Source organism: Pinus tabuliformis, chromosome 7 (assembly GCF_031772625.1).
Source record: "Pinus tabuliformis cultivar Carrire ecotype Pingquan chromosome 7, CPIR1, whole genome shotgun sequence".
Classification (NCBI taxonomy): Eukaryota; Viridiplantae; Streptophyta; class Pinopsida; order Pinales; family Pinaceae; genus Pinus; species Pinus tabuliformis.
Window position 1 is genome coordinate 1936696179 of NC_142293.1, and position 25855 is coordinate 1936722033.

Consider the following 25855-nt stretch of genomic DNA (forward strand, 5'->3'; position numbering starts at 1 on the left):
TGTAGCTCCTGTTGATGATGATGATCATTTGTCTAGTAGTGGTGATGAATTTGATGATTGATCATGTGTAGTCTCTAGGGTCTAGACTTGTAGTAGGCCAATGGGCTCATAGCTTGGAGCATTGTTTTTGGACTTTATAGGCCATTTAGGGCCTCATTGCTTATGTATTTTGTGGATGATATGTATTGAACTCGGTGCCATTTTGATATATTCACCTTTACATGGTGTATAAATGAGTAAACTTTGCATATTTTGTTTCTATTGGCTTGGAATCATGGTTTTAAATCTTAAAAATAGTTTTTTTCATTAAAAATTAATTATTTAATGTATTTTTTTTTTAAAACCGGTTCATTGAGATCTGACCAGTCCTGATTTGACCGGTTTCGGTTTATTAGGTGGACTGGTTTGGTCACCTATTTCGGTTTTTAAAACTATGGCTGCAGAAAGAACCGAGAAGAATAACAATCCTCATTGGGTAGCCGAGTTGGAAGAAGGTCAAGATAAGAAGGGAGCTGAGTCAAGCTAGAAGAAGATCTTATGCAAAGCGAAGAAAGCGAAAGCATAAGATAAGGTCTTGTGCATAAGCTAGGGTTTTTGAATTAGGATTGGGGACTTAATTCAAGGAGGCCGAAGGTTGAAGTAGAAGGAGGTCGAAGTGGAAGAGGAGCCGAGAAAAGGGAAGGAGCAAAATGTTGACTATCGTTGTCTAAGGATCTCATCAAGGGAACTTGTGTCTTGGTCTTGGTATTCGTTAATTGGAATCTCTATAAGAAGAAGAATTTGTTCAGGTTTTCCTCTCAAGTGCGAGAGGTTTTGGCCCTAGCTGATAGCCTATATTCTATGTCTCTTGTCTCTTTATGGTTTATGCATTGGTAGATGTTTGATGAAGAAGAACACTAATAACCTAAGTAAAAGAATATCTTAATCTAAAGTAGTAAAAAACACTCACAAAAAGTTACTAATAGAATAGAAATCACTTAATTGCTATGTCCTAGATTTCTCAACACGTGATACAATATGATCCAAATATTCCACCTCTTGTACTCCAAAGAAACATTTTGAGGTTTTTGCATATAATTGTTTCTTCTCCAATAGTTTGAGCACACTGTCAACATGTTGAACATGAACCTTCTAAGACTTGTAGATTAGTATATCATCAAAAAATAGTAACACAAATTATTAAAGGAAGGGTTTGAAAATGGAATTCGTCAAACCTTGAAATGTGGAAGGTGCGTTAGTAAGGCGAAAAGGCATGAGCAAAAATTCATAACGACCCTCATGAGTTCTATATGCAGTTTTCAGAATGCTGATAGTTTTCATTCTAATTTAATGATATCGTGAACGAAGATCTAGCTTGGTGAAGTAAATTTCTCCATTTAATTCATCCAACAATTCATCAATGACAGGAATGAGAAATTTATCTTTAATAGTGAGCTTGTTGAGAGCTCCCTATAATCCGAACACGTATGCCATGATCCATACTTCTTGTGGACCAATACTACTGGACCAAAGAAAGAACTTTGACTAGGTTGAATTATACCAACCTCTAGCATTTCTGCAACCGTATGTTCAATTCACTCTTTTGGGCATAGGGATATTTGTAAGGTCTGATGTATGGAGGAACACTTCATGGAACCAAATGAATGTGTTAATTTTAGGTATGTTCTATGCTTAGAGCAATTTATTTCAATTTTCACAGTTAGCTCGATATCTTTTCCAGATTAGCAATCATATCAGCATTAAAGTAAACTGTAGATAGAACATAAACATAAATCACAGAAGACAAGCCAAGACAAGAGGACACAAGATGTGGCGCTAGCCAGGGACAAACCCCAATGTGGGGAAACCCTTGATCAATTCTTCTTATATGTTCTTCAATAGTTCAATAGAGAGAGAGAGAGAGAGAGAGAGAGAGAGAGTATGTTTACAACATAAGTCAACACTTTGACTTATCTAGATAAGAGCATAGATCATCTCTAAGAAGATGATACATGAGATTAGTTGAAGACATGCTGCTTCAACTGATTCTCCACGGTGACTCCACCTATCGTTGTGCTGCATTTCGTCATCATGCTGCACCTCACCGCGCTGCACCATGTTGCAACCATCATCACTATGATGCATCTCATCACGCTTCATTAATCATCACTGTACCCATCACAGTACTACATTATGTGCCATTGCTACACCATGTTGCCATACTGACCTATGCTCTGGCTGCGCCTTGCTTGCTTGTTGTCCCTAGCATGCTTATTGTCCCTTGTTTGCTTGTTGTCCCTAGCATGCTTGTTGTCCTTAGCATGCTTGCTGTTGCATGCTAACTGTCCCTTGCATGCTAGATGTGACATTGCATGCTTGGTGTATATGCTGCTAAGTACCATACAACTGTGTCAATGTTAGTTAGCTATCCCTTGCATGTTGCTCTCCTTCGGAGACAGATGCTCCGACAGTTCCCGGCAGTTCCGGCTGTTCCCGGTAGTTCTGACAATTCCCAGCAGTACTGGCAGTTCTGACAGTTCTCGACAGTTCCGGCAGTTCCCGCTAGTTCCAGCAGTTCCCGATAGTTCCTGGAAATTTTGGCAGTTCTGACTATTCCCGGCAGTTCTGACAGTTCCAGCTTTTCCCGACAGTTCCATCTTTTCCCGACAGTTACAGCTTTTCTCGACAGTTCTGGCTTTACTCGGCAGTTCCGACAGTTCTGGCTTTACTCGGCAGTTCCGACAGTTCCGGCTTTTCCCGGCAGTTCCCAACAGTTTCGGCAATTCCGGCTATTCCTGACAGTTCCCAACAGTGTCAGCAATTTCGGCTATTCCCGGCAGTTTCGGCTTTTTCTCGACAGTTCCGACTTTTCCTGGCAGTTCCAGCAGTTCCCAGCAGTTCCGACTTCTGCCCTCTAGATTAGGGCACCGTTATCCCTTAGGATCTCTCCTCCTACTAAAACCCAAAGACAAGTAGAGAGGAAGAGATCCCAAGTGTGTTGAAATGACTTGAAGGCCACCTCTATTTATACTAAAACGTCGAGCACAAGTGGGGTTTATTTGGTTGCTGGCTGACCTTGACGAATTGTCCCATAACACAAATAAATTCATATTTCTGTGAATACTTATCGGAATCAGATGATCTTTAGATCAATCTTACACCTCATGATGAGAGGGATCCAAGAAAAATATCAGCTTCCATCAATAAGATGACCCACATGGTGTTTGGCCCTAGTTGCCAATTTTAACACTCCCTCTCAACTAGGGAGAACTCCATCCGCTGATCCATATGTCCAACTATACTATCTCTGCCATCAGTGCCCTACACTGCTCTGCTGAACGATGAAGAAGAAGAATTGATCGAGAATGTCTCATACCATTCTCTACTGACCCGAAGTTAGTTTCATCTGAAGAGAGTGTGTCACATCACTCTTACTGACCCGAAGTCAGTTTTATTGATCCCAGATCAATATCTCAAGAGAGTGTCTCAAACCACTCATACTGATCCCATATCAGTTTCATTGATCCCAAATCAATGGAGGTCATCCTAGCATAGGGAGTATGGTAGATACAACGATGCGTCCATCGATAGTACTACTGTGGTCCCTAACCCCATTTCCCTGCTCATTGATTAGATGAGAGGTACTTCCCATGAGTCCCAGACTGCATGGGTAGGATGCCTCGACAGGAGAACTAATCATCCTGTCCACAGGAGAACGAATCATCCTGCCCCACAGTCGCCACGGGAGAACTAATCATCCCGGCCCACAGGAGAACTAATCATCCTGTTTCACAGTTGCCACGGGAGAACTAATCATCCCGGCCCACAGGAGAACTAATCATCCTGTTCCACAGTTGCCACAGGAGAACTAATCATCCCGTTTCACAGTTGCCACGAGAGAACTAATCATCCCGACCCATAGGAGAACTAATCATCCTGTTCCACAGTTGCCACGGGAGAACTAATCATCCCGGCCCACAAGAGAACTAATCATCTTGTTCCACAGTTGCCATGGGAGAACTAATCATCCCGGCCCACAAGAGAACTAATCATCTTGTTCCACAGTTGCCACGGGAGAACTAATCATCCCGGCCCACAGGAGAACTAATCATCCTGTTCCACAGTTGCCACGGGAGAACTAATCATCCCGGCCCACAGGAGAACTAATCATCCTGTTCCATAGTTGCCATGGGAGAACTAATCATCCTGACCCACAGGAGAACTAATCATCCTGTTCCACAGTCGCCACGGGGTATCACAGGGGAAGGTTGAACCTGTCATCCTGTACATGGCTATTAGCGCACCACCAGGGGAGGGTGAGTCGCCCTGTGGTCGTTTGTTGCTCCAGTAAGTACCCCAAGCCCCCAGAGCTCCTAGAGCTCAATGCATGCAACATGCAGGACCCTTATAAGAAGGTCTCTCAACAACTCCCAAGGCTTTGACAAAATGTCTGCGACATGTACATCAGTGTCAATGAGATGGAGCCTGCTTGCTCATCGACTTACCATATCCCAGATAAGGCAGTATTTGATGTCTATCTGCTGGAGCAATCATCGAATACGAGATTCCTCAATAATCAAATCCCCCCTCTGGTTGTCACAGAGAATCACAGTGGTATTCATCATGTGTACAAACAACTCACTTAAGAGCTTCTACAACCATGCAGCTTCACACGAGATCATACTCGTAGCTATGTATTCGGTCTCAGCGGTGCTTATAGCAACTGACTTCTGCTTCCTTCTCATCCATGATATCGAAGCAGAATCTAAAGAGAACCAGCACTGAGAAGTGCTCTAGTGATCCTCCACATTGCCTGCCCAGTTAGCATTCGAATAATCATGCAGTTTCATATTTTCGGCAGTGTATCTCAATCCATGAGAGATTGTACCCCGAAGATATCTTAGAAGATTCTTGGCACCAATCCAGTGAGGCTCAACCAAAGATGAGCTCACCATGCTAACTGCAAAACATATGTCCGGACGGAAGTTCACCAAGAACATCAACACGAATGAGTTTATGAAACTCAGAGACATTTCCCAAATCTGGTCCGACATCACTACCATATAACTTCTGAAAGTTAAGATCCTCGAGGTAGTCACAGGCTTGTAGTTTATCATTCCACATCCGGAATCCAACTCCCTCTTACTTCTGCAAATGAGAGGGTCTGCACTTGTCAGAAATAGGTCGTCCTCATAAGGTGCCGGTATGAGAGGTCTATCATCCACAACCTTCGGGTAATGGTTTGGATCGGTTTCACTCCTAGTGAATCTCAGCTTCATCAGACAACTATCAATCCTCTCATACTACGCCCGGGGTGTTTTGCTTCAAGCCATAGAGGGCTTTCTTCCACCTGTATACATGAGATTCCCGATCATGAATCTCAAACTCCTCGGGTTGTTCCAAACCTGTGGACCTGCTGCATGAGGGGAATGGTCCCCTTGTAAGATTTTCCTTCGGTACATCTCAGACATGTACCTTCATGCTCTTCTTGAATTCAGGCATCCCTATCACCATCTGACTCACATCGGGTAGGGCCCCATAGGTAGGCCTCCGGTGCTATGTGTCAATAGACATGGTCCTCAGTGGACTTCCTGCAATTTGATACAACCTTGAACTCAAAAACATCTTTGAAAATTCTATTTTCAAACACGTACCTTTCCATCGATGAATGCCACCTTGAAACCTTTGACTTTCATTGCCGAAATGGACACCAGGTTCTTCTTGCGATCAGGTACATAAAAGAGATTCTGTAGATGAATCAAGTTACCCTCATTCAATTGAGGGGTAACACCCTTTCCGGAATAGGTGGCATCGGCTCCAAGTATAATCCCACGAATGTTTCCATCTCTATCAAATTAGAGAGAGAGCACCCTTCTATTCGATGGAGTGCCTTGAAGCACTACAAATTACAATCAATAAGCCAGATTCCCAAAGAATCTGAAGGAGAGGGCCAATACATGATAACACTTCTTTATCTTAACCGAAGCAACATTTGATTCTTCGTACCTAGGGTTCCTTGCTTTCTTTGAAGAGTCGGCCATTTCCTTGATGACCTGCATTACTTGTCATTCCTTTGATCATTGAAGATGCCCCTGGAATGATTGTTATTTTCATCAAGAGATGTGTCTCTGCCATTCAGACACTTCTTCGCATAATGGCCGAACTTATTGCAACCAAGGCATCTGCCTTTCCTTCCACCCTTAGATCTGGACTTCACAATGAAGTGATCTTTAGGTAGGCCATCAGAAACTTCCTCTGCGCCATTATGATAATATTCTCTGCTTCGTCTTCACCCATGGCAAATTTGAAGAGGGATGAGGAATCCACTGATCCTTTTTTCCTTTCCCAATTGTCTTCGGTGATTGCTCTTTCACATTTGCTTGGGCATTGTCTTCACCTCAGCGCCGATACCATGTTAATTTTAGGTATGTTCTATGCTTAGAGCAATTTATTTCAATTTTCACAGTTAGCTCAATATCTTTTCCAAATAAGCAATCACATCAGCATTAAAGTAAATTGCAGATAGAACATAAACATAAGTCGTAGAAGACAAGCCAAGACAAGAGGACACAAGATGTGGCGCTAGCCAGGGACAAGCCCCAATGTGGGGAAACCCTTGATCAATTCTTCTTATATGTTCTTCAATAGTTCAACAAAGAGAGAGAGAGAGAGAGAGAGAGAGAGAGAGAGAGAGATAGTACGTTTACAACAGAAGTCAACACTTTGACTTATCTAGATAAGGGCATAGATCATCTCTAAGAAGATGATACATGAGATTAGTTGAAGACATGCTGCTTCAACTGATTCTCCAAGGTGACTCCTTCACCTATCGTTGTGCTGCATTTCGTCATCATGCTGCACCTCACCGCGCTGCACCATGCTGTACCCATCATCACTATGTTGCATCTCATCACGCTTCATTAATCATGATTGTACCCATCACAATACTACATTATGTGCCATTGCTACACCATGTTGCCGTACTGACCTATGCTCTGGCTGCACCTTGCTTGCTTGTTGTCCCTAGCATGCTTGTTGTCCTTAGCATGCTTGCTGTTGCATGCTAGCTGTCCCTTGCATGCTAGATGTGACATTGCATGCTTGGTGTATATGCTGCTAAGTACCATACAACTGTCCCAATGTTAGTTAGCTATCCCTTGCATGTTGCTCTCCTTCGAAGACAGATGCTCCGACAGTTCTCGGCAGTTCCGACTGTTCCTGGCAGTTCCGATAGTTCCCAGCAGTTCCGGCAGTTCCGACAGTTCCCGACAGTTCCGACAATTCCCGGCAGTTCTGGCAGTTCTGACTATTCCCGACAGTTCCGACAGTTCCGGCTTTTCTCGGTAGTTCCGGCTTTTCTTGGCAGTTCTGGCTTTTCCCTGCAGTTCTGGTAGTTCCGGCTTTTCCCGGTAGTTCTGGCTTTTCCCGGCAGTTCTCAGCAGTTCCGACAATTCCGACAATTCCAACTATTCCCGGCAGTTCCCGGCAGTTTCGGCTATTCTTGGCAGTTCCGACTTTTCCCGGCAGTTCCGACTTTTCTTGGCAGTTCCAGCAGTTTCGGCAGTTTCGGCTTCTGCCCTCTAGATTAGGGCAGCATTATCCCTTAGGATCTCTCCTCCTACTAAACCCCAAAGACAAGTAGAGAGGAAGAGATCCCAAGTGCGTTGAAATGACTTGAAGGCCGCCTCTATTTATACTAAAATGTCGAGCACAAGTGACGTTTATTTGGTTTCTGGCTGACCTTGACGAATTGTCTCATAACACAAATAAATTCATATCTCCATGAATACTTATCGGAATCTGATGATCTTTAGATCAATCCTACACCTCTCGATGAGAGGGATCCAAGAAAAATATCAGCTTCCATCAATAAGATGACCCACATGGAGTTTGGCCCTAGTTGCCAATTGTAGCAGAATGGGATGATCATGATCACGAATAGTTGGAAGTCTTTTGAAGTCTCAAATACTTTGGAATGATTGTCCAAAACTTTTTAGAGACCCGGAGAAATAGATGATTTCGATGTTTGAACCTCTAGTGAGCATAATTGTGCTATTACGCCCCATTGTTCTTTCTTCATAAGCTTATCAAAAAACTGATTAGAGCTGATTATCTTTCCTGGTTTTGCGATAGCCCCTAATTCAACTTCCTTTCCTTACCAAAAGAAATTCAAGAAAAGTTCTTGAAAATTAAAAGTTATCGTCCCTAAAGATTGTAACCATTGGACTTCTAGTACAACATCAACATCACCCATTAGAATGGAAATCATTGGACTATTCAATACATATTCCCCCATGGTTAGCTTGATATTATGGCACTTTCTAGAGCAATTTATAGTTCCTCCATTTGCAACCATCACTTGACACTTTGGTGCTGGATATAGGAAGCAATTCAATTCCTTGGCTATCTTACAATGAATAAAATTATGGGTACTACCTGAATCAATCAACATCATTACCTTTTTCTTCTTAATATATTCTTCTATCTTGAGAGTTTGAGGAGTGGTAATTCCTGCCAATGCATTACAAGATATGGTCGGATTCATTTCTTCTTTCTCTGGGGTTGGTTCTTGGTGTATATCCTCCTATTTTGATGTTTCTTATTCCTTTTCTTCCTCATTTTCACAATCTATTTAGAATAATTTCTTTTTAGCACACTTTAGTGTATTTTCTATCACAACTGTAACAAAGTCCTTTTGCTCTTTTTGCCTCCAATTGTTGTGGCGTCAACCTTGTAAGTTGTGGAAGACTAGGAGCAACAACACTTCCATCTTTATAGTTGTGAGTGGTAGACTTCCTTGTTGCCATAATTTTGCTTTCAACTTTTCTTGCCACCTTGAATTATTTTTCCAATGAATTAGGTTCCCAAGGTGAATCTCATGTTGGATGTTATCCTTCAAAGTCCCTATGAAGACATCAACCCTATGCTCCTTTGGAATATCAGTTACTCTAATATTTAATTTTTGGAAGTCCTCAATGTGCTCCTCCATTGAACCCTTTTGTTTGAGATTTATGAATTGGCTAAAGAAGGTGTTGCTTTTTGTATCCTCAAAATGTGCTATCATTTCCTCTGTAAAAATTGACCAAGTGACAAGTGGTTTACGAGAACAAAGCCATCGATACCATACAATCTGGTTGGGTTCTAAATATAAAGATGCAATGCGTACCTTTTGTGTGTGTTGCACATCATGGAGATCAAAATATTGCTCTATTCGTAGTATCCATGTTACCAGATCCGCCATCAAACTTCCTCATTTTGATCTTTGGAATGTGGTGGCTCTTAAACACAATATTGGAGTTTCTTAAATTATGATTCATATTCCTTTTGTCCTCATAATGAGTTTCATGGAATACCTTTTCTCCATTAGGAAGCATTTCTTGTAGCAACTTTGTCAAACCTTTCATGTCTTCTTTTAAACCATTCCTCAAACCATCCATCATAGCTTCCATTTTGTTTTTGGTTAATCTTTGTGAGAGCGAAATTTATTGCAGTTGGTCAAGTAATTTTGATATATCATGTTGCATTTCTTCAGTTTTTCATGCGTCATAGAAGATATTTTTGGTTGCTTACTAGGTGTGTCCATTTTTTTTGTTTTGAGACATTTTGGAATCAAAAAATGATATCTACGCTTTACTATGCCCTTTGAATCACTTCAAACTGATTTTTCAAACAAAGGTCATGCAAAACTTAAAACAAATACACACCTTTTCCTTGATTTTTTTGGAGCTCGATAATGAAACTGTTGTATCTCTGTAATTTCGAATTTCCAAGGTCTGAAATTTCCTTATATGGTAGCCCTACGAGTCTTCTTTCCAACCCCAAAATTCAGACTGAGATTGGATTCTTCAAGAAAAATTTATGTCCAATCTCCCACGATGTCTTGATTATAGACTGGTTCAGTAGATCGAACTTGTACAAAGAACCACATGTCACTGTTCTCACCTTCGGCCCTGAAAATGATACATGAAAAACTACATTTCGTGCACTTTCAATGACCTTTTACGAAATTCAAATCCGATGATCATAGAGAAAATTATGACGATTTTCCCAAGGTCACCTGTTTGAGATTGGATTCTGGAGCCTGCAAAAACCCTAACTTTCTCGCATCATATCTCGAAAAATATAGGGAACCAAGATCTGAAATTTGTACACGAAGGCCACCAATATTTTAGTGCCACGTTGTTGCAATTTCAGCTTTTGAAAGTAGAAAAAAATTTATAGCTAAAATTCCAAGATGACTTGTTTGAAGAAGCAAAACCCTAGAATCCAAAGCTCTGATACCGAATGTTATGCAACCAATTCACAAAATAGAAGAAAAGATAGATGAATGACTTGAGAAATAGCCTCTTCGAGGATGCAACTTCTTTTACATCACATAAATGAACAATTATTGTATGATACAAATGATAAGACCTCCTTGGTATATATAAGAATCTAAGGGATGATTCCTTCCTTTTCTTCAAAGTCCACGGAGGTTCCCAAGAGCTATATTCTTCATGTTTGTCTGCCATGGGTTTTGTCCTTCATGATTCCCATGGTGATGTCACGAGCTCTTGTTTCTAATGCTTCCATGATGCCATGATGCATCTTATTATCTTGGTCATATCTATAACACAAGATTTAGGAGCTTATGATAGGACCCTTTTGTGAGGGATAACATCTTACTCATAGGAGAGATTTGTTACTCCCTCTTTCCTTGGTCCCTTTCTTCAACTTCCTCCATCTTTCCAGTGATATGAGCTTCTTTCTATAAACTTTCCATAGCATTGAATCTTAGTTATACTTATTCGGTCTGCTTGAGGACCAAACTTGTCTTTCCTTTCTGCACATGTTTGAGTTCTTTTAACCTTCAATATTTTTGCCATCAACTTGCCTTTCTCTATCTAGCATAGAGACCACAAATTGTTGAATGAGGTAACCTTCTTGTTCATGGACAATTGTTACCTTGCTTATCAGTTAGAACGATGATGATTATCTTCCTTCCTAGATCTTGTAGATGGGATCTTATGAAGATATCCTACATCCTTTGATACCTTTACTTTCATGAAGATTAGATTTCATGTGACCTTCTTTATTGCACCTTCAAAGAATGAGTTTATTATCTACATCACTTTGATGTCTCCAATATTGCTATGTGAGGGGATTTTTCATAATCATCCCTTTCCATAAATTCAGAGGAGACCTATTGATATGTTTAATGACTTCAACTTCTTAGAGGACTATGACTATCCTCCTTATTCATGCAAGGAATCTTGATGACCCATCCAACCTGTAGATGTCTTTGCAATCATGAAATCATTTAACCAAACTTAATTATAGAATGAAAAAATACTTACTTGTCATGTGAAGATGAATCCTTCACCTTGATCATGTTGGAAGTGGTTGAAGCAGATGCATTGTTGGAAAATACTAAGAGGGGGGGTGAATCAATATTCCTTAGCAATTAACACTTTTAAATCTTTTCAGAGCATTAGTTAATCTTCAATTATTATTAATGTTTATGCAGTAATAACAGTAAATAAAAGAACACAGTAGACACAAAAATTTTAGGTGGAAAACCCCCTCTGGGTCAAAAACCACCGAACACTTTTCTAATAAATTCTTTAATCTTCAGCGTCAACTGAAATGAAAGCAACAACTTCCTAGAATTCTAGAAAAGCATTCTTCTCCAGCTCCCACTGGAAGGATGCCCCAACGCCCTGGTTTCTTCAGTAATCAATCGAATGGATGCCCCAACGCCCTAGACCAACCTACCACCCTGAAGTGTTCATAGGCTCCAACCTGTAGGTGACTTCATGCACCTGCCTAGCACCTCCCTGCCACCCTATAATGACTGAAATGAGACAAGAGTGTGGATTTCCGTACCGGGGACAATGATCCACGATACAATATGATTTACAATGATTTTGATCGAATACCCAATCACACTATTATGACCTGCAACCCAACCATGACATCATCCCAACAACGACTCCTATACCTCCCAACAATGCCTTTTCGACTCTAGGCAGATTGATTCTTTTACAATAATGACTCTTCCAATGATGACACTTTTACAAATGACTCTTTTACAACTTTACAATGATGACTCTTGGCCTTTACACTTCTTCACAATATACAGATGGCTGTCATGTCTTTAAAGGATGTCCCGTTGGAATGCTTCCTTTGATTTGATACTTCTGCTCTTGAATTCTTGCTTGAAGTTGTACTTGAATCTTCTACTACTTGCATGCAAAATTTGCCTGGCGAAACCAATCCCAAAACAAAGCAAATTACCCTTCAACTTACCTCTGCCTGCAAAACACATGTAAGTGCATAATAATGAATAAATACAAATTAAAATTACAATGCATACCTGAAGTGTGCTTGTCACTTTTGTTGTTGACTTGTTGCAGCAGTAAACAAAGACTCCCACTCTTGATATAGGTCCGGACTCTATGCAAGACTATATCCAAAACTGATCTAAATATATATACAATAAAAACTGATGACATACCCTAGACTTGTGATGGACCAAGTTCTAAGTACAACAACAGAGACCATTCTATCAACTATGATAAGACAAGTAACATGGACATACAACATCATATATATTTAGCAGACTTGGTGTAGCATCAAATGTGTAGTATCAAGAATAGGACATCCGAAATGTGGTATCAAAACTAACTGTGACATATAGAGACATAGAGATATAACCGAGACCTTGTATATACTTACGTTGTCCTGCAAAAACATATGTCAGAGATGATACTCAAAATTCAAATGTAAACACTTAATCATACATACCTTGTTGTAGGAGACTTACCCTTGACTATTGATGTGTGGTCCTTACTGCAGTGATCCTTGAATGCATGCTTTTTCTTGCCTTCTAGGAGCTCGATATTGAATTTTTTGTATCTATGTAATTTCAGATCTCCAGGGTCTGAAATTTCGTCCTGTGGTAGCCCTCTGAGTCCTCTTTGCAACCCCACAGGTTTGATCAAGATTGGATTCTTCAAGAAAGAGTTATGCCCAATCTCCCACGATGACCTGATTATAGCTTGGTTCAGTAGAGCTAACTTGTACGAAGTGCCACGTGTCATTGTTGCGACCTTTGGCCCTGAAAATGCTACTCAAAAAACTACAATCCGTCCTCTTTCTGTAACTATTTACGAAATTTGAATCCAATGCTCATAGAGAAAGTTATGATGATTTTCCGAACGTCACTTGTTTGACATGGAATTCGGGAGCCTGCAAAAACCCTAACTTCCTTAGATCATATCTCCAAAAATATAGCGAACCAAGATCTAAAATTCGGTCACGAGGTTCATCAAGATTTTGGCTCAAATGGGTTTTAATTTCAGCTTCTGAAGCTTCGCAGAAAAAAAGAAGTTATAGCGAAAATGCCACAATGACCTGTTTGAAGCCACAAAATCCCTACAAGAGGAGGATATGAGGATCATTATTTATATGAATGTCTTGAGTTGAGAGGGTCCTCAACAAGTGAACATTGGAGGGATTTTAGGAGCAAAAAAAATATTATTAATTATTGACTATTCAATGACCACAACCAATTATGACTACCATGCCACAACCCCATAGGGTTTTAGCCCACTAACTGGGGTTACTAACTTCAAACGAAAATAACTCTCAAATCGTGAAGAACTGGGAGGCGTACCATATATCAACGGAAACATCTCGACGAGTAGAATCCATCGAGAAGATCTTTGACACAAAATAATATGAGTTGTCAAGCCAAAATTCCCTTGCAAGGTCGGGGTAGCCCGTGGTGCTGCTTGGGTTGACATCAATGACAACCACTGATCAACAACCTATTGATATGTTTAATGACTTCAACTTCTTAGAGGACTATGACTATCCTCCTTATTCATGCAAGGAATCTTGATGACCAATCCAACCTATAAATGTCCTTGCAATCATGAAATCATTTAACCAAACTTAATTATAGAATGAAAAGGTACTTACTTGTCATGTGAAGATGAATCCTTCACCTTGATCATGTTGGAAGTGGTTGAAGCAGATGCATTGATGCTTCCTTTGGATGAGATCCTTGTTGTACTGATAGGAAGATTGCCTTCTTTGCCTTCGAGTTACTTCGACTTATACATCTGACAAACTGTTGATGTACTTGGGATGGCACTGCATTGCTATCACATAAGTAGACCATGGAACCTTGTAGTATGCAACATTGTGTAGAATCATAGAGTATTGAGGTCGCTTGCCATGATGTATAGAGACCCATTAGTTAGAATTGCTGTATCATAGGACTTCATTTTATATTGAGTACTGTTTATACAAACTTCTATATATATGCCCTTGAATATATATCATCAAGCTCTGAGAATTCGAGATGTCAAGACTGTTCCTTTTATAGAAAGGATTCAATCCGAGGTTGACATCTTCATATAGTGGCACCGAGACTGTGGGTAGAATGGGACTTGTAAAATAAATGTCATCTGGCTGTGTATATCCGAACTGAACTGTTGTATGAGCTCTCCTAATTAGTGTTTTAAGATTCGGCCGGCTCAGAACCGATTTGGCCGAGTTGGTCCAAGTCAAGGCCTCATTGGGTCGACTCGGCCAGTGAACTGGTTTAGCTAGCCGTGTTGGATGACAACGGCCTGTGAATTAGAAAACAATGATTTTTTTAAATTTTTTTGCTTTTGGAGGACTCCAAGGTTTTCATGATGATACTTTAATGGTTTTTTGTCCCTAAATAAGTTTATCTCGCTTGATCTTGAGAGGTTCGTTTAGTTGGTATCACATATGTAATAGAGATTCCTTAAGGGATAGCTTCATTCTTGTTCAAAACCTTCCAATAGGTTCTTTGCCCCTTTCTTAAAGCAAACCTAACTTTGTGGCCCCAACCTTGGCCCTCCAAAGATGAGCATCGAGCCTTGAGTTGATTCCACGTGATGCTACACCCCTTGATGAGCCTCCAAATGCTAAAACACTAAACTTAAAAGCTTGGACGTTGGACTATTTGATGATATGCCCAAATGGACTGAAGATGCCCCCTGGTTGGCCTTGAACCTATTTTGGTGGATGGTGCCTTCATCCAAAACACAGATGAGGATGGTTATCATTGAGATGACTTAGTAGGGCTAGCACATCTCTCTTTGATGCCAATGCTTACCCTTAGGGGTGCCATGTCACTTACATGCTTGAAAAGGGTGACATAGGGTCTCTCCTAGATGACATCATGGTGGAGGATGCACCTTTTGAAGATGTACACATGCACTTTGGGACTTTCCTAAAGTGAGGAACACTCTTGGACCTTTGTATTAGTTCCTTGATGACTTACAATCTATTTTGGAGGATAACACCATTTCTAGCCTCCTTGGTTATGTGTTTTTGATTTGATCTCTATATCATCATCGTGTATGTATTGGACAGTGCACTAGGTGCCATTTTGATATAATGGATATGTTCATGAGCCTACTTTGATCATATGTTGTCTTCTATCTATATTCTAATGTTGTGTGTTTGGAAACATGAATGAAAATCTTTAAAATTATGTTTTTTTTTATAAAAAAATATATATTTAATGTATTTTTTACAACGACCGAGTCATTGAAATCGAGCCGACCGAGTCGATACCGAGTCGGAGTCGACCCTTAGCCGAGTCGGAGTCGGAGTCGGAGTCGACCCTTGGCCGAGTCGGAGTCGGAGTAAGAGTTTTAAAACATTGCTCCTAATCGAATCTTCTGCCTGTGATCATTTGCATCTTTTGTCTGAGTTTTCTGAGGCCGAGAATGTGGGAAGAATCCGAGTATAGGTCATCAAGTTGAGAGAGACTGTAATTCAAAATTGTGACATTGTATACCGCTGTTGTAGGCTGATCCTTGAATGTCTCTCTTAGCTGCCCTTCCTTTGACTTTAGCACCTTAGCTCTGATACCATGTTGAAGAATCTAGGGCACATGTAGTTAATGAGATTCTTCTTTGACTTGATAACTATTTGTGAGGCATTTTACTTTCTTATTAGCACAATCTTCTCTTTGACATTATTAGAGTGTGAGTTTCTTATTTCATCAAATAGCTACCAAAACAAAGAGACAAGAACACAAGAAGTTGGCATTCTGCCAGGGCCAAAACCTCTCCCTCTTGGAGAGGAAAACCCACACAATTCTTCTTATAGAGATTCCAATTGACGAACACCAAGACCATGACACTTGACCTTCTATGCCACTCCAAGAGCAAGACACCAATCTTCTTGTTTATCACTATTGAGATCATCTTCACTGTACTGCTAAGATCTTCATTACTGAGAACATCACTGCTGTATCTTCATAGACCTTCACCATATCAATGAGGTCATCATATCGTTCTTCATTATGACCTTATCTTCGGTAGGATATTGTGCCGAGATCATGACTGTGTATATTATGTTGAGAGAGCATTATTGTGGGATCACAATTATGTCGAGACAGTGATCAATGTCTTATAGAGTGTATCATCTTCATCTTTAACATGCCTAGACAGTGATCAACACTGAGGTCTTCATCATCATATCTATACTGAGATTGTGACTGTCTTCCTTGCACCCTAGACTGTCACCACCGAGAAGGAGAAGACTGTAACTTTCTTCCTAAAATTATACACGAGATTGCAGGGGTATTCGAGAGGTGTCTTCCTGTAATGCGAGTTTCAGACTTCTGTACTTATTCGAGAGAATCTGAGGTCTCGTAATTTATCCGAAGTTTCAAAGATCCAAGATTCTTGTTTTCTCCTTTTCTACACAAACCCTGACTGGGTATATATAGTGGTTTGCCCCTGTATTGGAGCAGACATGTCCATCGGAAAGATGTGTTTCCATATGTGAGCCGACTTGATGTTAATATCCATTTTGAGGTCGACTTAACTATTCTCTTCATCGTTTTGCTTGCAATCTTCTTCTTTGGAGGATGGTGCTTGTCTTGGAGGGCTACTTGACACTAGGTTGACCCATATTCATGCTCAAGAAGAGCTCTTTAACATGACTTTGATCCTTTGACTTTCCTAGACCTATGAATGAGCAAGAAACTCATTCGAATAATTTACAAAAATAATATTTCTTTTTCTTGACAAGTACAAAGATCAAAATTACATTTACAAATACCGAACCTAGTTACACTTTTCTTCAACATGCAATTCAATGATGAAGGTTGTGGAGCATTTTCCACCTTGTTAGACTAAGATCCCACACCTCATTCTTGGTTTCCCTATTGATTTTGGTGTAATATATATATATATATATATATATAATCAATGAAGAGACAAATTTTAATGAAAGGACATGTCTCTATTGAAGGACATGACATTTAATGAAAGGGAACTCCCACCCAAGTATTTATATGGATCCTAATACCCACCAAAATTAGGTAACCCTAAGGAGAATTTTTATCCCCATTGTCCAACCAACCAACCAACGAATATCCCTATGATGACCCATGTATAGCTTTACATCAAAGCTCTTCACCTATGCTTTGATCAATGTTCTCTCTCATCTAGCATGCTTCTTGAAGGAAGGTGGGTCATTTATCAGAAGGTGCACTAACCATTTTTATAACCATGTGCTTTCATATAATGTTTTGGGGCTTACTAAAATGGATCACAGACCAAATTAGATGATTGACTACTCTTGATTGTGTTAGTTTTTGTAGCATCAATGATGTTCTAACCTCGAAACTTTGTGGAGAGGCTAAAACACATGAGTTCTCCATAAGCCAGAAATCGTTTATGGAAATTCCACCTATAAGTGTCTCAATTAGATTATTAGCTTATTTTTTAATATTTCCTAAGTCTAAATTTAGGAAATCTGGTTAATTAATCAATATTAATTGATATATGATGTGAATCATCTAGAAACTCACACGGATCGACAGGGAATTAATCTGGGCCCTTGATTAAGTTTTAATCTTGGCCGTTGGAGGTCCAATAGAGGATTATAAGAAGAAGTCGATGGGTAGATGGAGAACACACTTGATACACTTGTGAGAACCACAAAGAGTTTGATTTCCTTGGAGAGTTCGATTTTCCAGAGAGCCAACGATGGTGGGAGAGTTCGAGCTTCAGTAAGGAAGCAAAGATAGAGAGAGGTAGAGACAGTGAGGCTGGAGGAAGCTTTCCAGACCTGGCGAGTGCATTTGCAAAGAGGTAGAGACAACCACAGTGAGGCTGACACAAAGGTTGCGTAGAGGCCTCTAGAGGCAGTTCAATTTTGTTGGAGAGAAGCTAAGTTTCAATTCCAGAGGCCACAGAAGGGTTCCAAAAGGTCGGAGAGATAGTTTTCTCAGTCAGTGGCAGACAAGACGACTACAGGAGCAACATATTCACACTGTGCGTGGGAAGAGACTGCGCAAGGGTGACACAGGCCTATGTAGACCAGTTTGGATGACTCACTTGGAGCTGCAGTTAGACCCTAGATTTGCTTGTGGGATGAGGAAAATTCCTCGCTAGATTTTTGCCGGTATTTTTCTCTGTAGGATTGCCAGATTTCATTATCCAGTTGTTCTCAAATTTTCTCTCATTGCTACATAATAATAAAAACACTCAGCTGCTGCACCAGTTTTCCCAAGTTGGGTTTTTTCGGGGACTTTTGTCCAAAAATAAGTGTCAATTTTTATGTGTGCGCTAGTATTTTCTCAGTTTCCAACTCTATTTTCTTCCGTAGTTTATTTGTGAAGGTTGCAATGTGAATTATTTGGTATTTGCGGTAGCAGATAAATTGTTAAATAATTAACAATTAAAAAAATAATTTCCAGCTGTTGCAATAGGATTTTAGTGGTGAAATTTTCACATGGTATCAGAGCGTGATTGATCAACTGGGAGGCTTTGAAGCAGAAAAAGGAAAATTTCGTTGTTTAAATGGAGTAGCAGGCCGAAATTTTCTGGTGTTGCGCAATACCTAGCTAGGTAGTTCGAATTGCTGGGCAAGGGTTTGATTTTCAGTTGTAGGGTGGCAGAAAATTCGATTTGCCCAAAATAATGATCCTAGCAGGGAGAGGGAGCAACAACAACTCATATTTTTCGTTGACTAGTTTCCTTGGTTGGATACAGTGGATTTTACCGTAGCATAACAAACATCGGGTGGAAGAAAAAAACGCACACATAGAGGGAAAATTTCTGTTAGGGGACTTCGAGTTTCAGAGGTCCGATTTTTCCAAGGCAGATTGGCAGTAGCTGAGTGCAAATTTCTTCACTCCAGAAGGGAGTGCGTATAGCAGAATCAACAACCGAGGAGAGGGAAAGAGACAGTTTTTGACAAGTTTGTTGAGATGGCCACAACTGGGCTTAGAGATCAAGATAGGCTGGAGGGAGTCTCCAACTATGTCATCTGGAAGGCTATGATGTCCTTCCTTCTAGATGAACATGGCCTGACAACCTATATGGACAATGTTGTAGCAGTACCCCAAGATGCAAATCAGCTGAAGGAGTACAAAAGAGAAATGGCGAAGGCGAAGTGAATGATCTTGGATGGAGTCCGAGATCATATAGTCTCACATGTAGTTGGCCAAGGGATGACCAAGGAAATGTGGGATGCTCTCTCCATGCTATATCAGGGTTCTTCCGAGTAGCGGAAGATGTTTCTCTAGGAGAAGTTGAGAAGCGTTAGAATGCAGAAGGGTGAGAGCATAGATGGCTTCCTCACTAGGATTCATGAGGTCCATGATCAACTAGTAGCCACTGGGGAGGTGCCCCAACATACAGAGCTTGTACGATTGGCACTGAACAGTGTCTCGGAGGATTGGCAGGTGTTTGTCCAAAGCACTTTGTGCAGAGACACTTTGCCAAGATGGGACAAGATGTGGTCCAATCTATAGCAAGAGGAGTTGAGGTCCGCTCGATTGAAGAGTACCATTAGCAGAAGCAACAACAAGGCCATGAAGAGTGAGAAGGAAGAAGAAAATATGGCCCTAGCATCTAAGGGTGCCAGTTAGGGGCAGGGGGAAAGAAGAAGAAGAAGGACTTGTCAAAGGTCAAGTGCTTCAGATGCGGTGAGTTTGGTCACTACAATATGTAGTGTCCTCTTAAAAAGGACAAGCAGGAGAAGCAGGACCAGTGGGCAACGTCAGCCGAGATAGACAGGTTGTCCTCCAAGTTGGAGGAAGAATTCGCTATGATGGCAACCATACCTTTAGGAGTTAGGTGGGGGCAACATGGAGCTGTAGTTTAGAATTGCAGAGATTGGGCAGGATCCTTGAGGCGTCTTCCTCATGGATCATTACCTTGCCATAGGGGCCCACAGTATTCAGTAGCAAGATGGATCGGTGTCAGAGATGCAGTGAAATACAAGATTGACAATTGCAGACAGGTGCTGAGGAGCATAGTGCAGGTTTGGTAGCAGTGCAGAGTCGACAACAACACAGATTCCTTGGTGTAAAGTGCAGTAGCTAGTAGTAGTCAGGACTCGGGAGATAGACGTATCACACTGAACATAGTTGATTTAGTATATAGGATGCTTCTCAGTTGTAGTGGTTACAGTAGCAGTAGCAACAGTTGAGAGGGAGTTGCAGTGCAGATGCAAAGTTGGCAGTAGTGTAGTAGTGTCAACAACAACATGAATGCAACATCAAAGTTGTAGTGGTTGGTGGGCAGTGTAGCCAGACGTCAACAACGTGACAACGGGTGGTACAGGGACAGGGTGTTGTGGTGGGATGTGCAACACTAGAGTTGGAGAGAACACCTTCCTCGGTAAGAGGGAGTGTTAGTTTTTGTAGCATCGGAGGTGTTCTAGTCTCGAAACTTTGTGGAGAGGCTAAAACACATGAGTTCTCCATAACCCAGTAATCGTTTTTGGAAATTCCACCTAGAAGTGTCTCAATTAGTTTATTAGCCTATTTTTTAATATTTCCCAAGTCTAAACTTAAGAAATCTGGTTAATTAATCAGTTTTAATTGAGATAAGGTGTGAATCATCTAGAAACTCACATGGATCAACAGGGAATTAATCTGGGCCCTTGATTAAGTTTTAATCTTGGTTGTTGGAGGTCCAACAAAGGATTATAAGAAGAAGTTGATGGGTAGATGGAGAATACACTTGATACACTTGTGAGAACCACAAAGAGTTTGATTTCCTTGGAGAGTTCGATTTTCCAAAGAGCCATCAGTGCTGGGAGAGTTCAAGCTTTAGTAAGGAAGCAGAGATAGAGAGGGGCAAAGACAGTGAGGCCAGAGCAAGCTTTCGAGATCTGGCGAGTGCATTTGCAAAGAGGCAGAGATAGCCACAATGAGGTTGACGTAGAGGTTGCACAAAAGCCTCTAGAGGCTGTTTGATTTTGTTGGAGAGAAGCCGAGTTTCAGTTCCAGAGGCCAGGAAAGGGTTCTAGAAAGCCAGAGAGATAGTTTCTCAGCCAATGGCAGATGGAATGACTACAGGAGCAACAGATTCAGGTTGTGCGTGGGAAGAGACTACGCAAGGGTAACACAGGCCTGTGCAGACCAGATTGGACGCCTCACTTGGCGCTGCAACGAGAGCTCGGATTTGCCTGTGGGGTGTGGAAAATTCTTTACTAGATTTTTGCCAGTATTTTTCTCTGTAGGATTGCCAGATTTTAACATCCAGTTGTACTCAGATTTTCTCTCATTGCTGCATAATAATAATAAAAACCCTTAGCTGCTGCGCCAGTTTTCCCAAGTTGGGGTTTTCATGGACTTTTGTCCAAAAATAATTGTGTCAATTGTTATGTGTGTGCTAGTATTTTCTCAGTTTCCAACGTTATTTTCTTCCGCAATTTATTTGTGAAAGTTGTAGTGTGAATTATTTGGGATTTGCGTAGTAGATAAATTGTTAAATTAATTAACAATTAGAAAAATAATTTCCAATTGTTGCAATAAGATTTCAGTAGTGAAATTTTCATAGATTGTACCCTTGTTCACTTGAGAGATTATCTTTTGCTCATAGTCCATTGTGGCCTCTCTTGAGGTCCTTTAGGAGGGGCACTAATAGGAGGCATTTATTGATATGGCATGCCCAAGGTAATCAATATTTGGCACCTTCCATTTTTTCCTTATTATCGACATCCATTTTTTGGGTTGATTGTCATCGGCCATTGCCATTAGCACCCTATATCCTCATCTTTGAGTCAAAGTCTATACATTTTCCCTAAGAGGTTGGTGTGACTAAAAGAAATATTAAAGCATATGAAGCCACAAATAAGAAAATTGAAAATGAAAAATATGGTTGGGAGATAATAAGCACATGGGCAAAAGCCTAGCATTAGCTCTACCTGCCTCATTAGCCATAACTCAGTGCCACAACATTTCATGCTCTATCTAAACAAAAGAACACTTGAATGTCCCAACGTCAATGAACAATAAACTACTACATCTTTAAGGGGTATTAGAAAAGCATAAAGCAAGCTAAGTCTCCTAAGCTATTGAAGAAGGAAGATAATCATTGAAGTAAAAGGTGCACCAAAGGGTTGGAAACGAGAAGCCGGGGAAAGGGGTAAATTTGCCTCCACGATTGCTCCCTCTTTTGATTATAGCACTTAGAGAGGTTGTACTCCCTTCAGCTGGTACCATGGCTATGGCCATCTTCCTTGAAATCGTGCCCATTTTGTTACCACCTTTATCACATCCATCTATGGATTGATAGGTCCACCTGTGAAATGTCCTTCCTCTTGGGGGCTAGAAGCACGTAATAGGGCTAATGACATAATCATCTCTAACATAAATGTGGTAACTTGGTTACAAATCCTATGCTAGAAAGACATTTGAAGGCAAGGTTTATGTGAACTATTTTGGTGCCCATGACATTGGATATGGTCCACTATGATACTTTGATAGCTTTTTCCCCTAATGATTTTGATCTCACTTGATCTTGAGGGTATGTTTCAAGTGGTTCATTACACATGCAACATAAATTCCTTGAGGGATGGCTTCACACCTCTTCAATGCCATTCATAGGATGTCTAGCCCAATTTTGAGAGCACTTTTGACATTGTAGCCCCAACGTAGCCCTCCTGAAATAAATGATGGGGTTTGACGAGCCTGGACATGGTTGTGTGCCCCTTGCTACACCTGTAGATGCTAAAATATTGAGAATCCTAGGCGTTGGATTGATTGGTGATGTGCTTGGATGGAGGACCCAGGATGCCCCGAGGCTGGCCTTGATCCTATTTGATGGACGTTGCCTTGTTCCCGAGTCAGATGATGATGGAGACCACTGAGATGGTTTGGGAGGGCTAGTACACCATGCTTAGATGCTGATGCTTGTAAATGACCACTACGACTAAGGTTGTAAATGATCTTGAGGAGTTTGAGGACTCTGAGTCAGATGATGTTTTTGTAGCTCCTGCTAATTATCCCATGTCTAGTAGTGGTGAATCGGGTGATGAATTTGATGAGTGGTCATGTTGATCAACCATTTATAGTAGGCTAATAGTTTGTAGCATGGTTTTTTGACTCTAGAGGCCATTTAGAGCCTCATTGGTTATGTATTTTGTAATTGATATGTAGTGCACTCATGCCATTTTGATATATTCACTGATACATGGTATATAGAGAGCAAACTTCTGATATTTTGTCTAATGGTTTGGAATCATTTCTTTTTAAATAAAACTTTATTTTATGTATTGTTTTGAAAATAGAATCGTTGAGTTTGAGTTTATCCGAGTTCTAATCAAAACATGAGTTGATAGGTGCTAGAGAAGAAGTCCAAGTCCGAATTTTAAAACTATGGTCTAGCAAAGAATGTATATTAGAACATCACATGATCAAGTGCAATGCTATCTCTCTCTTGATAAGCAAGTGTATCGAGTGAAACACTATCAAAGCCTCTTGCCCATCGTCATCCATGCCATCAACTATCCAAGTAACCAATTGAGGACCCACAAATCCTAGCCGTCAGAGGCTCGTTGTGATGCGAACCACAAGGGTGGTGAAAAAATTGACTAGTGTAAGCTCCATGCATGATGATGGGTAATACTACGTATTGTGGGAGAGGCATGGCAGAAGTGTATTTGAAATTGTCTTTTTGTATCAGATGTAACATATGAGCAGCCACTTTTTCAACTTGGATTGTAATAACATTAATAAGATTTTGTGCTTGTTCTTGTTTGTCATTTGAGTTCCAAGATTGTGCTGTATCTCTAGAAAAAATATTTGAAGGCATGAGTTGATGACTACATTTAGTATAATTAGCTGATATATTTTGATAGTGAAAATTTGTACCTTTGTTTTGCATTGCAACTTAGCATAATGATAATTTTATGGTGGTCATTTTGCAGTGGGAATAGGACAGGATTTACACTTGTATCTGGTTCTTTTGATGTACATAAAATTATATAGAAGTTGGCAAGCGTTTCTGCTCTTATATATTGTGATATTGTGTTTGTGCATTACATGGGGTTTAATTGGAGGAAGGTAGAATTATACTGTGTTATTTAAAATTGAAATTATACTGTGTTATTTGGGGGAGTTGTTGCTCGATCTTTTATTCAGATTGAGTGGGTCTCATGTTCTAGAATTGCGGATATGCTTTTCCATGCTGTCCCATCCTGCATTTTAGTACAATATTTTATTTACATGCTTAACTATAGTTTTTCCCTTCAACCAAAAGAGGTAGTGGAGTGAAAATGAAAGAGGGAAATGGTGTGGTAAGGGAGGGAAATATATAGGAAAATGTTGCATATGTACAACTTACTTCTGATTATGTACTTTGTGAGTTCGGAAGAGCCACAGAAATGCAGGTATGATATGTTCCTTGAAATTTGGGAAATACTGTTGCATAAATAAAAATATGAGAATGCGAAATTTCCTACTGAATTATTTTATTGCTGCAGGATCGAGACAGAAAGCTTAGGATTTTTGCTGGCAGTGAACACCCCTTCACGGACAGACCTTTAGAGGGTTTTGTTATGCCACCTCGTAAAGTGAGAGAGATGCGGCCCCGTTTAAGACGTGCAATGATTCGAGCTCAGAAAAAGGCTGAACAAAGTGATGCCATTAAACAAGCAGTAAAGGACAAAAAAAATTGAGATGTCACAGTTCAGTTCAAGTAATACAACATGCTATGGATTTAGATTCTGTTTCACAGATTATGTTATCGTATGGGATTTAATGTCTCAAATTCACATAGAGGTACATGGGCATCAGAAAACAGGGGTTTGTCATATACCAGTTTCATTGATCATGGAGAAATTCGTTATTCACAATAATAACTGATGTATTGAGTCAAGTTTCTAATATCTATCTATATTCTTTTGTTAGTAACAGCTTCTTAGATATTTTGGTCTCATTGCAAACCCACTTCTCTGATAAGCTGATGTCTAAATGGATTGACCAAAACATAGTGCCTATCCAACTTGGCTTTTGCTTTTTTGGTTAATGGTTTGGAAATCCATGGGGCCATTTATTGACAGAGTTAAGAAAGATGGCAGAGAAATTTTTTGAGTAATGATGTTTTTCCTTAATACATATCACTTGTTTTTTCAGAACCCAATTAACTATTAAGTTGTCATGAGTAGTTCCATTACAAATTCAGTCGGAAAAAATAGTAGCTGGTATGCGAACTCCTTTAGAAACCACACTATTTACAGAACATAACACATTGAATAACCACACTATTACAGAACAGAACACATTGAATGACATTGCAATGAGAAATGCTTACATCTTTAGGTTGTTTTATCTCATCTCTATGGAAACACTTTGTCTTGTCTTGTCTTCTTCTTCCTTTTTCTTTTAATAAAGAAAATGTATCTTATATTTACATTGAATATACAATAGGTTACATAAATGTTACAAAAAGGTTCAACAGTTTTCAGTAGGGTTCCCTCTCCCTACTGTAGCAGAGTTTATAAATTACTTATATTAAAAAAATTGATAACAGTTACGATCTAATATGTTTGAAGAAGGATGAAGCCCTAGGGTGATCACTCTTTATGTTGA

The 25855-nt window shown here is 40.2% G+C and overlaps 1 protein-coding gene across 6 annotated transcripts in view; it reads left to right on the plus strand.

The window, feature by feature from the left end:
• Nucleotides 1-25177, plus strand: part of LOC149256228 (uncharacterized) — a 106233-nt gene extending 81056 nt beyond the window's left edge. For all 6 annotated transcript variants that reach the window (XM_089460694.1, XM_089460696.1, XM_089460697.1 and 3 more), the window contains one exon: nucleotides 24748-25177. In XM_089460694.1, the coding sequence (XP_089316820.1) occupies nucleotides 24748-24942 (195 nt within the window). In that variant the 3' untranslated portion in view covers nucleotides 24943-25177. The remainder of the gene's footprint in view (nucleotides 1-24747) is intronic.
• Nucleotides 25178-25855: the final 678 nt, after the last annotated feature.